At 50.2% G+C, this 14,954-nt stretch overlaps 1 protein-coding gene across 1 annotated transcript; it reads right to left on the bottom strand.

Annotated features, from left to right (window-relative positions):
- Positions 1-1,971: 1,971 nt before the first annotated feature.
- dusp6 (dual specificity phosphatase 6) lies at positions 1,972-6,133 on the bottom strand. The gene is made up of 3 exons (XM_023809071.2): positions 5,196-6,133; positions 4,593-5,027; positions 1,972-3,579 (listed from the first exon to the last, which is right to left on the bottom strand). Exons 1-3 carry the CDS (start codon positions 5,593-5,595, stop codon positions 3,263-3,265), a joined length of 1,152 nt encoding a protein of 383 aa, XP_023664839.1. The 5' UTR covers positions 5,596-6,133; the 3' UTR covers positions 1,972-3,262.
- Positions 6,134-14,954: the final 8,821 nt, after the last annotated feature.

Genomic DNA, 14,954 nt, shown 5'->3' with positions numbered 1-14,954 from the left:
TGGGCTCCGTCTCCCTTGCATACCGACACCCCCGTCAGGAGCTCCAGTTACACCTTGGTGCTGAGGCTCAGCGCGGCAGAGGGGACGCGTAACCTGCGCTGGCAGGAAGAGCCGGCGGACACTGCATGACAGCTGCACATTACCGGGAGAGATGGGAACATTCCTGAAATCTCTCTGGTTCTATTTTCCAGTCAGGTTTACGTGGGTTAAGGGCCAGAAGGTCAAGCCGTCCCTAATGACGGCCAGGGGGCTCCTCCGGCCTCCAAAGTGAGCCTGAACTGCGGGTTCTACTGTGATCTGGGTTCGAGGGCTCAGCAGGCCGCAGAGTCGCCCCTACACTGCGCGGGAGGTCTGGAAAAGGCCGGAGCAGCCCCCCCCACAGCGCCCCTGCTTCACGGTGCATCCCAACAGCCTGCTTTTCTCTCCACTTCTTCTCCGTATCTCCCGTGAAACTCAAAGAGAATGAACCCCCCCCCCTCCCCCATCACACCCGGAAAAGGAAAAAAAAAAGCTGCAGAGAGATTTAATTAGCAGCTTGTCTGTGGCTCAATTAAAGCGACTTTACTTCATGCAGGGGGCCCAGCGTGCCGCAGCCTCCCCGCCAGAGCGAAGGCTGGAGGATCACAGCCAGGATGCGGTTATGATGCGGGGAGGGCCACCAGGCTGGCAACCCACCCCCCCCAAGCCAGGCCCCGCCCACCCACTCTCTGGCAAGTCCCACCCACCTGCTGAGGTCAGCCAGGCCCCGCCCACCCACTCTCTGGCCAGTCCCACCCACCTGCTGAGGTCAGCCAGGCCCCGCCCACCCGCTCTCTGGCCAGTCCCACCCACCTGCTGAGGTCAGCCAGGCCCCGCCCACCCACTCTCTGGCCAGTCCCACCCACCTGCTGAGGTCAGCCAGGCCCCGCCCACCCACTCTCTGGCCAGTCCCACCCACCTGCTGAGGTCAGCCAGGCCCCGCCCACCCACTCTCTGGCCAGTCCCACCCACCTGCTGAGGTCAGCCAGGCCCCGCCCACCCTCTCTGGCCAGTCCCACCCACCTGCTGAGGTCAGCCAGGCCCCGCCCACCCGCTCTCTGGCCAGTCCCACCCACCTGCTGTGGTCAGCCAGGCCCCGCCCACCCACTCTCTGGCCAGTCCCACCCACCTGCTGTGGTCAGCCAGGCCCCGCCCACCCACTCTCTGGCCAGTCCCACCCACCTGCTGAGGTCAGCCAGGCCCCGCCCACTTGCCGAGCTCGGCCGGCCCCCTACCTTTCAGGGTCTCCATACAGCAGAGGGGCAGCGCGCCCGAAAGCGGCTGCGGTGTGTGTTACAGAATCCAAGCTGCAGCTTGACAGGAAGCCGATGGAAGACAGCAAAAGTGGGTGTCGGTGACGGGTGCGGGGGGGGGAGCGGAAGCCATTAGCGCGGATTAGCACCACCACAAAGCGCGGCGGCCACGGCCCCCCCGGGTTATTTTTAAGCCGCTGAAATGTTGTGCAGCCTGTATTATGGGGTGGCCAGGAAAAGCTCTCGCACGAGGACGGACAGACGTGCGAAGGGGCTCAGCACATAGTCACATGACCAGAGGCGTCGGCACCACCGACTGCACATGTGCTGTAAGGACACTGCTCTCAGTGACACTGTGCCATATTTCATTGTCCGACTGAACCTAGAACATATCATAGAGACGTAGTTACCAAACAGGGCCTTCATCAGTGCTGGCATCCATTAAAACACACAACACACATTACATTAATAAAAGTGTTTTTATGAATGCTGAAATATTTCAGCGAAACAACAAAGCCATTCCTTCCTTTCGTAATAAAGTGATAAATTATCATCCATGTGTGATGTTTTCATGCCCTGCCGATGTCCTGAGTCACATGACATTTCAGGAAGTGCCATTCAGTGTGGGCTTCAGCGCGCGTGACGTCACACGGATCCCCTTCGCATTCCCAGTCCCACAAAAGAAAACAGACAAGTCATCTCAATAGACAAAATAGCAATTTATTAATAACTTATACCTCCTTTACACTTGAAGACCATGCCTGCTCACACCAGCATCTACGTGACAGTGTGGTGGCAGGACAGCGCCCCCCTCAGGGATACACTGAGCCTCAAACCGGTCAACTTCTCTGACATCAAACATGCATTTGGCAAAAAACAGCCCTGAAGAGAAGACAGAGTCTAGTCCTCAGATTGTCACTGATCCAATCAGTCCACAGCTCTGATTCAAAGTAAGCTGCTTTTTCCCTCCTCAGAGGTCCCTGGGAGAAGGTGCCCCCCCAAAAAAAAAAATCCAAAGAAAGCCCCTCAGTGCATTTATGTAGTGCCCTTAAATCGCATTACACTTGCATGCAGAAATTAAACTTAAGCGACCACTTTAACTAGCAAGCCTTGTCAATGTATGGATTTGAGCACAATGACCTATTTTTCTTGTTGTAACCATCCACTGATATGGGCTGTGTTTGCCCAAGTCGGTGGTGACAGACGGGCTGATAAGGGCCAATGCAGAGCTACTGCCTGGATGTACAGAAGGGTGAAAATAAGTGGCCTAACCCACCACACAGGGGGCAGGGGAACGAGCCGATTGGCGAATCCATACATCGAGCAAAGAAAATATATTACAAATATACACATTTGAAATCTGCAAAATCTAAACATTTTTGGTTTATCAAAACAAGAACATCAACCTATACGTAGGGTTACATAAAGAAACACTGTAGGCCCTTATTTTCATTGGCCGGTTTATGAGAAGAGCAAATCTTTACCGTAGAGTCTTATATTAAATGTATACACATGTATAAATGTTTCAAACTACTCCGCACGAATAAAATGGAGTATTGAGTAGAACACCCTTAGGACCTGGGGGGACCCACCCCCCACCCGGGCAAGTCTTCACAGAAGACGAGATATCTACACCCTGCTTGACAACGTCTGTAGGTGCAAGTGCTAGTTAAAACACACACGTCGGAAACGCTGAGACCCATAAACATCAGCCTTTGCGGTCACCTGACACACGGCCAGTCACATGATTTCCCAACTTTTGGACAAATAAAATCAGAGTCCAGGAGAAAGAGAAAGGTTTCCTTCCTTGTTTGCTTCCTTGCTCATAACAGCTGCTTCTGAGTGTCAGATAGAGCACACACACCCCTCTCCGTGGAACACAGCTGTCACCTCAAGACAACTGCGTCAATCGTGTTAAGCTCACTTGACAGGAGACAAACTTTTTTTTCCCCCTCCATGAGTGGTCACCTCCTGGCTAGAGGGATGCAGGTTCACGTAGACTCCAGGGGGTCCAGCTGAAAGACGTTGTGGTTGGTGGGGGTGCTAAAGTAGAGCGGCTGGGAGCCGGGAGGGGGGAGGTCATTGTCGCAGGGGCTGCTGATGCCCAAGGTCCGCTCAAAATCCAGCAGCTGGCCCATGAAGTTGAAGTTGGGCGAAATGTTGGACTTCTTCATCTTGACGATGTCGTAAGCGTCGTTCATGGTGAGGTTGAGCTTCTGCATCAGGTAGGCCACAGTGACGGTGACGGACCTGCTGATCCCGGCCAGGCAGTGGACCAGTACTCCGCATTTCCGGCCGCGGGCCTCGTCTGGAGAGGTAGGGAAAATGAAACAGTGCATGAGGGTGACGCTCAGCTTGAAAGGCAAAGACCGGATGAAAGACCAAATACGGCACAAGTATAAAGGCAAAAGGTTTCATGCGTCCAGAAGAAACAGCCAGAAAACTTGCAGACTAGTGTCAAATTTTTAAAAGACTCACTGTCACACACACACACAAAAGCCTTGGGCATCATTTCTAAATAATTACTGAGCCCTTCCTAAGAATCCCATGTGACAGAAAAGCACCAGTAAACATGGTCCGTAATACCAAACAAAGACCATTTTTCAACATGGCTTAGAGTATCTGAGACAGGAATCAACAATCAAGGTCTATTAAATGATCCACCCAAGTATTGTATCACTAACAATGGCGCTATTGAAGCATTTAGGAATAAGAGGAAGTCATGAGGTTCGGCTGTGAGGACTAACAGGATGCTGGCATTCCCTGCAAATAGCCTTCTCTCCCCCCCCCCCCCCCCCACCTCCTCTCTCTCTATCCCCCTCTCTCTCTCCCTCTCCCCCCATGAGGGAAAAACATCGCAGTGCCCTAGATTAGCTGCTCTGCTGCTTCCGGGAGAAATTCCTTCCTGCTCAGATGACACCCCCCCCCCTCACAGGGATTCATGACGAGTCTCCGTACCACAGCTACCCCCCCCCCCCCACGAGAAGCACTAACAATGGCCGCTGTCTTCACGTACATTTCGGGCCGTCAGTGCCGTGTGTGTGACGCAGAGAGCAGAGCCGGCTGGTGAAAATGCCTTTTTGTCAGCATTTCAGCACATCACCGGACACCCTGACTAATCTGCACTGTCGAGTGAAGACTTAAGCACCTCCTGATTGCACCTCATCCCTTTACCCAGATTTAGGAACCATATGGCCAGACTTAGCGGCCATAATCAGACCCTACACTGCGCATCGGCTGTGTTCTGGCTTTCTGCCACCAAGATCCTCTCAGACGCATCGTCTTCCATAATGGCCCTAACTTTCAAAAGCATGTTCTCACCGATGAAGCTGATGGCCTCTGGGAAGAACTGTGACAGATTCTGGCTCCAGTGATCCGATATCGGAATCTGCTTGTACTTAAATTCCCCGGCATTCTCAAACAGGTTGGGGAGATTCGGAGTCACGTTCAGGATGTACTTGATGCCGTACTCTTCCAGAATGTCCAGGTTGGTGGAATCCTTAGCGCAGCCCAGGTAAAGGTGGGGCAGGATCTCCACCGGGAAGGAGGGCTGGGCGTTACACAGAGGGCTGCCGTCAGAGTCGGTTGCGCTGTTTGGGTCGCGGTCGACGTCGGACTCAATGTCTGAGGAGTCGGAGCTGATCCGCAGGCCTCCTAGACCCAGGACCTGGGCTGTGGGTGAACTGCTGGATGAGGGGCTGTCCAAGTTGGTCTCACACAAGCCCGGGAACTCAGCTTGAAATTTGCTGAAACCCCCTGCAGAAGCAGATACATGAATACATGAATACTGGTGACCCGAATTAACTCAAGCCACAGTCACGGAACACGTCCCCAAGACCCTGACAGATTAACCATACGCCACTGCATTTCAATGGTAAACAGGCATTGCAACGCACATATTAAATAATAATAAGTAATAAGAACCTTCTAGGTAAAAGGCTTTGCACCCCTCGTCCTTCATCCGCCGCAGCAGCAGCCCCAGCACCGAGCCCCGGTCCATGTTCTCGTTCCAGTCCCGGCTGTACTCGTCGTACAGGATAACCGTGTCAGTCTTGCACCTGCGCGCAAATTTCTCACGGTCCTCGCCGCTGGCAAGGAGCGACTTGATCGGCAGGCTCCCGTTCTTCAGCCTCCGCAGCATGAGGCTCGGGATGGCGACGTTGATCGCCGTCTCCACATGCGAGGAGTCGTAGAGCTCCTGCGCGCGGCAGTCCATGAGCAGGAGGCGGCCGCTGCGCGTCTCCAGCTGCTCCTTCAGCCACTCCGCTGTCTTGCTGATCGCCATCGCCGAATCCAAAAGAACGGGTCTCACCGTATCTAGCATTAGTAGAAAGCCTAGTTTCAAGGCTTAAGAAATATTATTTTCACGCGGCCTTAATAGGACCTGTATTTTAGATATAGACCTTTTTTCCCCTGAAACTAAGCTTCAAGGTAACCAAAGGCAACAATTCCTCGCAAAAATACGATGCGAATAATTTAGAGAAAAACACATATAAAAGGAATAGTTATTGTTTTTACGCCGAACCTATCCGGTTATGCAGGGAAAGCCCGATAGCGGAGTATGGTCGCTTCTCGGCGCCTCATTCATGCGGCCGCACGCATCGCCTGTATATTTATCAATGAGTCACTGAACGCCGCTGCGCCTCCGAACCACACTATCGCAGCGCCTTGTAGCTAAAATCCGAAGGGGCTCTTTTCGCACGATATACTGTTTCAAATGCTGCTCGTATCTCGATGAATCACGGTTGCTCCCCCAAATCCATTTACTTGAATAAAGATCCTTTCCAGACGGCGGCTCGACCCCTTTGCTGTGCTCTCACCAGCGGCAAGCTCCTGAATGGATACAAACATGAAGCGTTTCAATGGTTACATTATGTGCGCCAGCCAATAGGAGGCCGCCGAGCAGTGGTCGTCCTGGAAACGGGGCCGGATGGAACAGACTGTGTTGATGAATTGTTAATAAGTTTGTCATTCACAAAAACGGAAAGGAATTTCCGCTCCGGATCAGGCGAGCGCAAACAAACAGCGGTGTCTCAGTGGAAGGGGGGGATCGGAGCCCCTTCCTAGCGATCATGTTTCCTGGTGTCTCAAGCACGCTGGGACTTCAGTCGTATTTGGAAGCCTAATGGTCTTTGTGGCTGTACTGAGTAAAAAGGGTGAAAATAACAGGCAATAATGAGAGCACCAATAATATCCGTATATAATAAATTCTAATTAGATATTTCTGGTTATTTACATGTATTTAATTACAATAACAAGTAACGATGTATAAGCCAACCACGGCGGTCTCGACGTACGTAGCCTTTGTTTTTAACCAAACGAAAACGAATACTTAAGTTTTATGTTTTTAGATTAAACGTGTTTCGTGTATCAATCTACATAAATTTATCTATTTTTGTTCTGAAGTAATCATATTAATTCATGATCATCTACCACCAGAACCCAGACGCGTTGGTGTCTAAGGCGGATGTGGATTCCGTTTGATCCGGGAAGTAAGATTATAATTATTTGGGATAATGAATCACTTGCAGCAGCGTGGGCTTATCGCCAATACTAACCAGCCTCATTGTCATGATATTGCTGTCCTTTTTCCGCACGACCCGTTCTAAGGTTTTAGCGTGTGTAGGCGGTATCCATTACCGAGAGACTGAGACGGGCGGAAGGAGAAGCCGCTTCGCACCGACACGCTCACTGGAGGCTTCAGCCCCAGTTTATTGAGGCACCGACGTTTCTTTGATCTCCTTTGGTATTCAATGCATTTATGGATACAGCGTTTTATAGTGTGTGTATAGCATGAAGTCTGGAGAAAGGTAAAAGCAGAAATACGAATTCTGATGGGCGGTGCATTTACATTTTTATAATCTGATAAGCAGTGTTTTACTATACTTTAAGTGACACACAGATGATGATAAATTAGACTTAAAAGCTAATCAATAAATTGAGACCCATCTGAAAAGTTCGAACGCTCACATGGGGTTCGGCACCTCACAGTTGCGGCCAAACGCGTGATTACCTCATTGCACACATATTTATTTCAGGCACATTAGATGAAATTCAAGCTCTAACCCCAGAGTCTGCCAAGTTCAGTGTAACATGCTGCCAAAACATGTGCGGGATTATCGGCCTTTTCCGAGGTGAGAACAGCTGTGTGACAGAGGAGACTGTTTTCTGCGTCTTTTACTCGGCAGGTAGCGCCGTCGGACAGTATGCATATAGCAGTAACAGTTTCATATCAGCTCCTTTTCCTTTTGTGGACATGCAGTGAGGGGGGAGAGGGGGGTCACACTTACACTTCAGGTTCCTCAGTACAGCAATATGTGCAAATGACTGAACTGTTCCGAATATGTGCGCATAAACATCCGGCCCTGTCTGGTTGAGTAGGTCTGCACCCTGGTTACTCCATGACGCGGCTCGGTGACCATGCACTCCCATTTAAGTGGCCTGAATTCTGATTAGGTTTGACTAAATTTTTTGTCACAATTTACGTAACTTAACTCGACTGAGGCAGAACAGCAAAGGTATTTTTACCTGTTCAGTCTAGAGTGTTGCTTAACCATTCTGCCGTTACTTTTAATTACAATACTACATATTATAACATTTTTTTTCACAAATATAAAAATATCTTTGTATTTTAAATCACTGTGAGTGGCCTTGCATATGCCATTCTAGGTGTCCCCGTGTCTGTGCTGGGTAAACGGTTACAGAAGGGCAGCCAAACATAAGCCACTAAAGACACTGATAAATTTGTGTGGGGCGCAGTTTTTATCAGCCCGCGTTGCGGTAGTTGTGCGTATCTGCAGACGCTACTCCATCTGTGCAAGGCTAAGAAAAGTCAAACCAATCAAGTCGCTTCTGATTCTGTTTACCCAGCTGACCCTGAGCAACTGTGGCATTTCCGGACTCACTTTACCCAGACCGAAAGACCTGATAATGCTGCTCCATTTCAACGTAAAAAAAACACCTACCAGTAATCTACATATTTCAGATAAGCCCTTTTCTTCAGCGGAGAGAATTCTGCCTCTTTCCACCATATTCAGTGGGTTGAAATAATCCCTGAATCATGGTGCCTCTAAAATGACTTTTACCCTGCTATAGGCTGGAAGTGTGGGCTGGGCTTCAGCCTCTCACGCTGACATTTCCATCGCTGTCGATCGTGCACACACCCAGTGGGCATCGCAGCTCACAGGACGTGCAGTTTCAGCTTCATTAACATAAGAATCGTGACACAGGCGAGTGACACAAGGGCTTCCATACACCGCGGTGGGTGTTACAGGTAGGGCTAGCGTTCATGTGTCTCATCATGCTTACATGCGCGATTTAACATAGGAACATATGCAAATTAACAGTAACAATAAAAACAAATAAGAATTTCTTCTGTTCTCCAAAAAGTTCCTGACATCTTGTTGGATAGCTAGATGAACCCCTTTGGCTTGAATAAAAAATACATGGACGTATTGGACAGTTGCTGCAGATACTGGAGTGACTTCAGGAGTGATTTTGGAATGATTAAGCTGAGACACTTCGACCGACAAAATAGTTTTTCCACCAACATCAAAATCCTTTAAACATCTTTTTCTTTGACAGAATACTACATGTATAATGTATTAGCCTATATTAAAATATAAATGTGGCCTATGTACAGCTTGGCACAGTCCTCTGACCCATTCTGAGGGGCATTTGGAGAAAATTCAGACCCCCCAAGGATTAGAATGTTGCTGGATAATTATTTTTGTTGGTAATTAGTTTGTTGGAATAATGATGCCTCTAATTGTGTTTTTCTCAGCTGGAGTACAGGCAGGGCCGGAATGGTCACAAGTGTCACGCAACGGGCCCGCATGGGTGGGGGGCGGGGGGGTTGGCTGTGCTGGCATGGATCATCACTTATTGGGGGGGGGGGGGGGGGGGGGGTGGAGTGAATCACGTGAATAGTGAAAGATTGCAGATGTGTAATTTATCTCAGCAAAATATGACAGAAAGGAATGTAAGACTGTACCTATTTCCATATACACAAATGTTTATGGATGCCACTGTATGGTTGATAAGGGTTAGGGTTACAGGATAAGATACACTGAACAGCCATTTGCCTAGACATGTCAATGTGGGGCATCACACTTACATTCACAAAAAAACAAAAAGGCCCCTTTTCACCCGGGTCACTTCCTGTTGTCTGCCTGTTCTGCAGGCTGCTTTTTTCATGCCTTCCTGTGCTGCTGGCACGGATGCCAGATAATGGCGACTCCGTTCTTATCAGCTGACCCCTCAGGCCATCTCTGTGGTGTGTAGGGGCCCTTTAATCTGGCACCCGGCCCCCCACCCTCCATGGGGTCAGGCCAGGAGCCACGTTCCTGCAGTGTGAACTTTCACTTCCTGTCACCGAGGCACTTCCTCTCTGCTTCTGTCATTGGATGTTTGTTTTTGGAGGTTGTTGTTCTCTCCTTGAGCGATTAAAAAAAATGGCTGATCACTTTTAACCTTTAAAATGAGGAAACTTGAACATATCACGTACAGGCAGTGCTCATTTCCAGCCTGCTGGAGACGAAACGTGCAGGCCCCGGGTCCGAGGGCACGGAAAATGATTGGCTGCAGGGACTCTGTGATGTCATATAATTAATATATTTTATTGCCTCATTTTTTTGTGGACTCATCAAGCAAACAAAAGCAAATAGAATATTAACTGATTCAGGTCACCCTGAACTATTGGAAGAAATGAGTTTAAACTCTGTTCCTTATTAATCTCACAGCTCTTCAAGGTCCCAGCTAGAGAGACCATCTCACTTTCATTAATATCTCCATCTTCTCAATGGTGACACCCATTTGTTCCTCCACATTCCCTCACATTTAAAACATGCATGTTTCCTACAGACTCCCCAAACGTCCTTAACGCAGAAAGGATGTTTTTACACATCAGTGCAGCCCACGCAGGGCATTCTGGGTAATGGTCCTGAACCTGTAGTTTAGTGACAGCAGGAGGATTGTTAATATGCGGCTCCTGCAGTATAATTACCGATGTCTCGGTGTTTCCATGGGGAACCACATCCGCGGCGAGACCGGGCTGCCAGGAGGGCCCACTTCAGCAATATGTTCAGAACCTCTGGTTCTAGAGCGCCACAGAGATGCCCGCACATGACCCTGGCACAGAGCAACAAGTGCCTTTTGAAAATGCCTCCCTGTAGTTAGTGAGATTATGGGTGTCCATAAATGCCACATATTTAGCTATAATCGCCCCGGCTGGGTCAGCCAGGCAAACAGAAGCTTTTATCTGGCCATTTAGAACCTGCCTAGAACATGTCAGCGATGCTTTGAAAGGTCACTGTCGTGAAGGTGGGTTTTGACAAGTGTGCCAGTACCTCTGCCCAGGGGCATTTGACCTTTAGGGGTGTTCAGCCTCAAAGAAATACAAGGTGAAATCGTCGAATCGGTTTAGAATAGTGCTTCCCAATACGGTCCTCGGGGATCCACAGACAGTCCACATGTTTGTTCCCTCCCAGCTCCCTGCCGGACAGCTCACATTGTTGCTGTGGGAGCTGGGAGGGTCAAAAACATGGACCATCTGTGGGTCTCCGAGGACCGGACTGGGAAACACTGGTTTAGAATGATGATTTTTCATGGAGGCTGAGGTAAAAACTAGAATCGAGAATGGCCTATATCTGTGCCTATACTGTACACAGAGCATTAGTGACAGATGGAAAGCTAAAGGCTGATCCTGACAAGACCACCTCTGCCTCAGCTCTGTGAAAAGGTCACTCTGGCTGCCCGCTGTTGCACTGGGGACAGTCACCGCCTGCAGGAAGCCATCACAGCAGCTCGACTTCAGTGTCAGGCTGCTTCCTTAATCACGTGACACACGCTCACGGCATCCCTCAATGGCGTGAAGATCAGCCACTCACAACAGGCTTGACTGCATAGTGATGGAGGATGTCAGAGATAAAGGAAGAAAGGGGACTGGACTGTGTAAATGTAGATCTGTGTGCTCAACCATGTGCTGATGATGCACAATGAGAAGCCTCAGCACACCATGAATGTGCCACTGTGTTCCACACTTTATATCCCTCTGTGCGGCTCAGTAGGTTAGTGGCTCAGTCCACACATACTACAAGCAATTTAGAGACACCGATTCTCCAAACTGCAGGGCCTCAGGCTTTGGGAGGGAACCTGCACAGCACTGGGGGAACAGGGATAGAACTCACACCCTCAGTCCTGGGGCTGTGAGGTTTCACAGACTTGTTATGAAACTGATGATGGAGGTCATCCCCCACAATCCTTTTCACCCGACACTCCTGGATGTCACCTGTCAGCTGTGCTTAACCGGATCCCAGTAAGAGGCATTAACCTGGTTGAGTCATGCCTATTAGAGCCAAGCAGACATTGCTGTAGCACCAGCCCTAGAAGCTCTGTACCACGCGGGTGGACCAGCTGTCCATTCGACTCATTCACTGGGTCACACGGAACCACCTGGGAGATAATGTCCATTTCCAGAATCTACAAGAATCTACCGTTCACTGCTAAAACTTCATGCGCAGACCAGGTGTGATCTCTGTACATGTTAATCATTCATATAAACTTATTAAAAAAATGCTTTATATACCCGTCCATCTTTCAACCACATCCCATCCCATAATTATTTAAATAACTTGCAGTTCCACAAAGAACAAAATGTATGGGAAAAAATGTACGGTTCTGCTGACAGTCTTGGCTGAAGAGCTTCCAGGCTTTGGAGCATGAAGACACAGCATGTTCATCTCGGAGTAACATTGGCTCGGAACAAAATATCTTTAAATCTTCCTTCCATTTTATTCTAGGTTTTTTTTTTTCCATTCAGAAACCACAATCCAGCCTCACCTAGAAGCCCTGACCATGAAAAGCAGCTCAGCTCTTTGGTTATATACTAAAGAAACTTCTTAATTTAACAACATTATTAACAAAAGTCCTTCTTAAAAGTATATATGAATGAATATCTTCTATCTCAGAAACATGAACATGAATGAAGCATTCTGTTGCACTTATGCTGCATCATTTGTGCTGCAGAAGGTCTCAGCGGAGTTTAGCTCCGGAAGAGAAAGCAGGTGTGTTTTTCTTCTCTTAAAAGTATCATTAAAGTAAACAGTGGATTTCCTTGGCTCCGACCCGCCCCCAGCCTCTGCCGGTAAGTGCTCCACTCGCCAGGAAGTCATCGGGAAAAGACAACAGCCATTACGGGCACGGAAGTGCTGATGCTATCGCCGGGACAAAGCGTCCAAGGGAGGCCCATGGAAAACCCTGGCGCCGGGTTCATGAGGCCTCTCCCATGGAAGAAGGGGGTGCGGCCGTTCAGCCACGTTGCAGAGCAAACGCGAGCCCCAGGCTTAGCAGACAGACCTGCTCATTCGGGACTTCCTGTTCCACCGACTTTTACCTGCGTGTCAGCATGAAAAGTGCTTACAGCTGCAGCCTAAAGCGGCCATGCACAGATCCCACACTCAGAAGAAAGCTCACGACAAAAGCAACGTGGCTGCCGGTCCAATCCAAACAGTCCATTCAAACTCCGTTCATTTTTATATAGCGCCTCTCACAACACAAGGCACTTGACGAGAGTGTGTGGCAACACTGATTAAACAAAATGGTGCATGAACTGGGAAAGAGAGGAAGAAAGAATGTGAGAAGACAATGGAGGAGGAATCCTTTGAAAGAGGGACCTTAATTATGCAAGTTCAGCAAGACCCACATGGACAGCAAATGTGGCAGAGTCTCCAGGCAGAGGGTCGGCTTTCCTGCCCAGGTTTCACAAGGCCTGATCACCCTGATTGTGCCGTCATGGCTAAGCATGGGCAAACTGGCAAAAGCGTGGTGATACAAACCCAGCACAAGCTGGAAGAAAAACAAAAAATTGAAACAAGATATGCTGTGTTGACTGAGAGAGTCCCCCACTGATCTGGGGGAGGGGGGGGGATTAGCGGCTTTCCACGACACGCCCCCCCCCCCACCCGGGGTGAGGCTGCAGAAAGTCGCCGATGCAGCAAGAACACCTGACAGCGTCTCATGTGGAGGGGCAGAGGTTCAGGAGAGAACACCTACCACACTGGTGGATCCCAGCCGCCAGCCGCCAGCCCCAGCGCCCAGCCCACGCGCCCACATCGTGCGTGCAGAGCAGCAGAAAGGGGGCCCTGTGTGGATCACTGGGTTAGAATGCTATGCCTGTGATTGGAAAGTCATTGGTTCGAATCCCAGAATCGATGAAGTGATGTCACAATTGGACCCTTGAGCAAGACCCTTAATCCCCAACTGCTCCAGGGTCTGTCTATACCTGATTTCTCAAAAAAAGTATGATGTATAGATGTGGAGAAGGTGCAGCCCCTTAGTCCCCAGTGCAGCCAGTGCAGCCGCACGCAGTAGCGGAGCTGGAGAGAGAGAGTGATCCCACACTTCCTTTGTCAAACAGAAACCGGAAAATAAACAACGAGCGACGCCCACGTGCGCACAGCGATATTCAGCAGGGAGGCACAAGAAGGAAACCGCAGTGAAATGGAGCAAGAGACTTAGAGACACGACGCGTTCGAAGAGCGTGACCCCATTCACAAAACGAGACGGCAGCAGAAGGTCGGCACCTTCCTGCACAGCTGCCAAAGCCACCGTGCGGCACATAGACATCAGACACCTGCAGCTCACACACCCCTCGTGTGGTCACCCCCCCCCCCCACCTGGTGCGCGAGGCGCCGCGGAATCGCGGACTTCGACTACAGACGCCAAGTTTGCTAGCCGGCCTGCTGCAGCCACTCCTTTGCAGAAGGCGGCAGAAAGTTTTTTCCATTTTTCAGGTCAATCCCGTGGCTGTTACACTGATCCGTCTCCACGGGCTGCAGAGCGGAGGCAGCAATGAGCTGTTTCAGGTGACAAATCCCCCTGAAATGTACATTTAGGTGTTGTCGCCTTGTGATTGCTTACTGCAGTGTTCTCGCTGTGGCAGAGGGAGAAGCCCAGACCACAGGCTGAAGAGGGCAGGGGTCTCCTTGTTTCAGGAGGTCTGTACAGGAAGTGACACCAGACCGTGAGCGACAGGCCTGCTCCTGCTGGTCCCCTGCTCACACCACTGTACTCTGCATGTCCCCCAGCACCTCATTTCCTGTACATGAGGTCTCTGCAAACGAAAGACATTGCAAACGAGCCCAGATTGCGCGGCGTGTTGGATCCACACAGAGCCACGGGCCCCGCTGAGGGCCTCAAGGCCGGCGGCACTGGAGACGGGATTTCCGCCGGCTCAGCCTGTCCTCCGGCGACACCCTCCTTTCCTGTGGATGTGCAGAGGCAGCAGGGGGTGTGTTTACAGATCAGGCAAACGCCAGGGAGACGCCACTGAGGTCTGGAAGATTCTACGGTGGTGCAGGCGCGGCCCAGACCCAAGGAGAGTCAGACACAAAAAGGGGATGTGAGCGAGGCCCCATGAGAGGAGCTTCAGAGCTGTAATGTGCTGCAGAGACACCATACATGGCAGCCCCTTTAAATATCAGTGGACTATCTGTGCCGATTACTTTGCCTTCAATGTGTATGTCTGCAAGCCACTGACACCTGGAGACATGTCCTGTATGCAGGGGCATAGGAACTGGAGGGGTGGGGGAGATGACACCCCCCAGTACTTAATCTGGCTTCATCACACCAATAAAGACCTCTTCTTTGCCTGCATGTGTTAACACTCGACCAATAAAGCAGATT

Source organism: Paramormyrops kingsleyae, chromosome 1 (assembly GCF_048594095.1).
Source record: "Paramormyrops kingsleyae isolate MSU_618 chromosome 1, PKINGS_0.4, whole genome shotgun sequence".
Lineage (NCBI taxonomy): Eukaryota > Metazoa > Chordata > Actinopteri > Osteoglossiformes > Mormyridae > Paramormyrops > Paramormyrops kingsleyae.
Note: the sequence above shows the minus strand (reverse complement) of the source record. Positions and strands in the feature narration are given on the sequence as shown.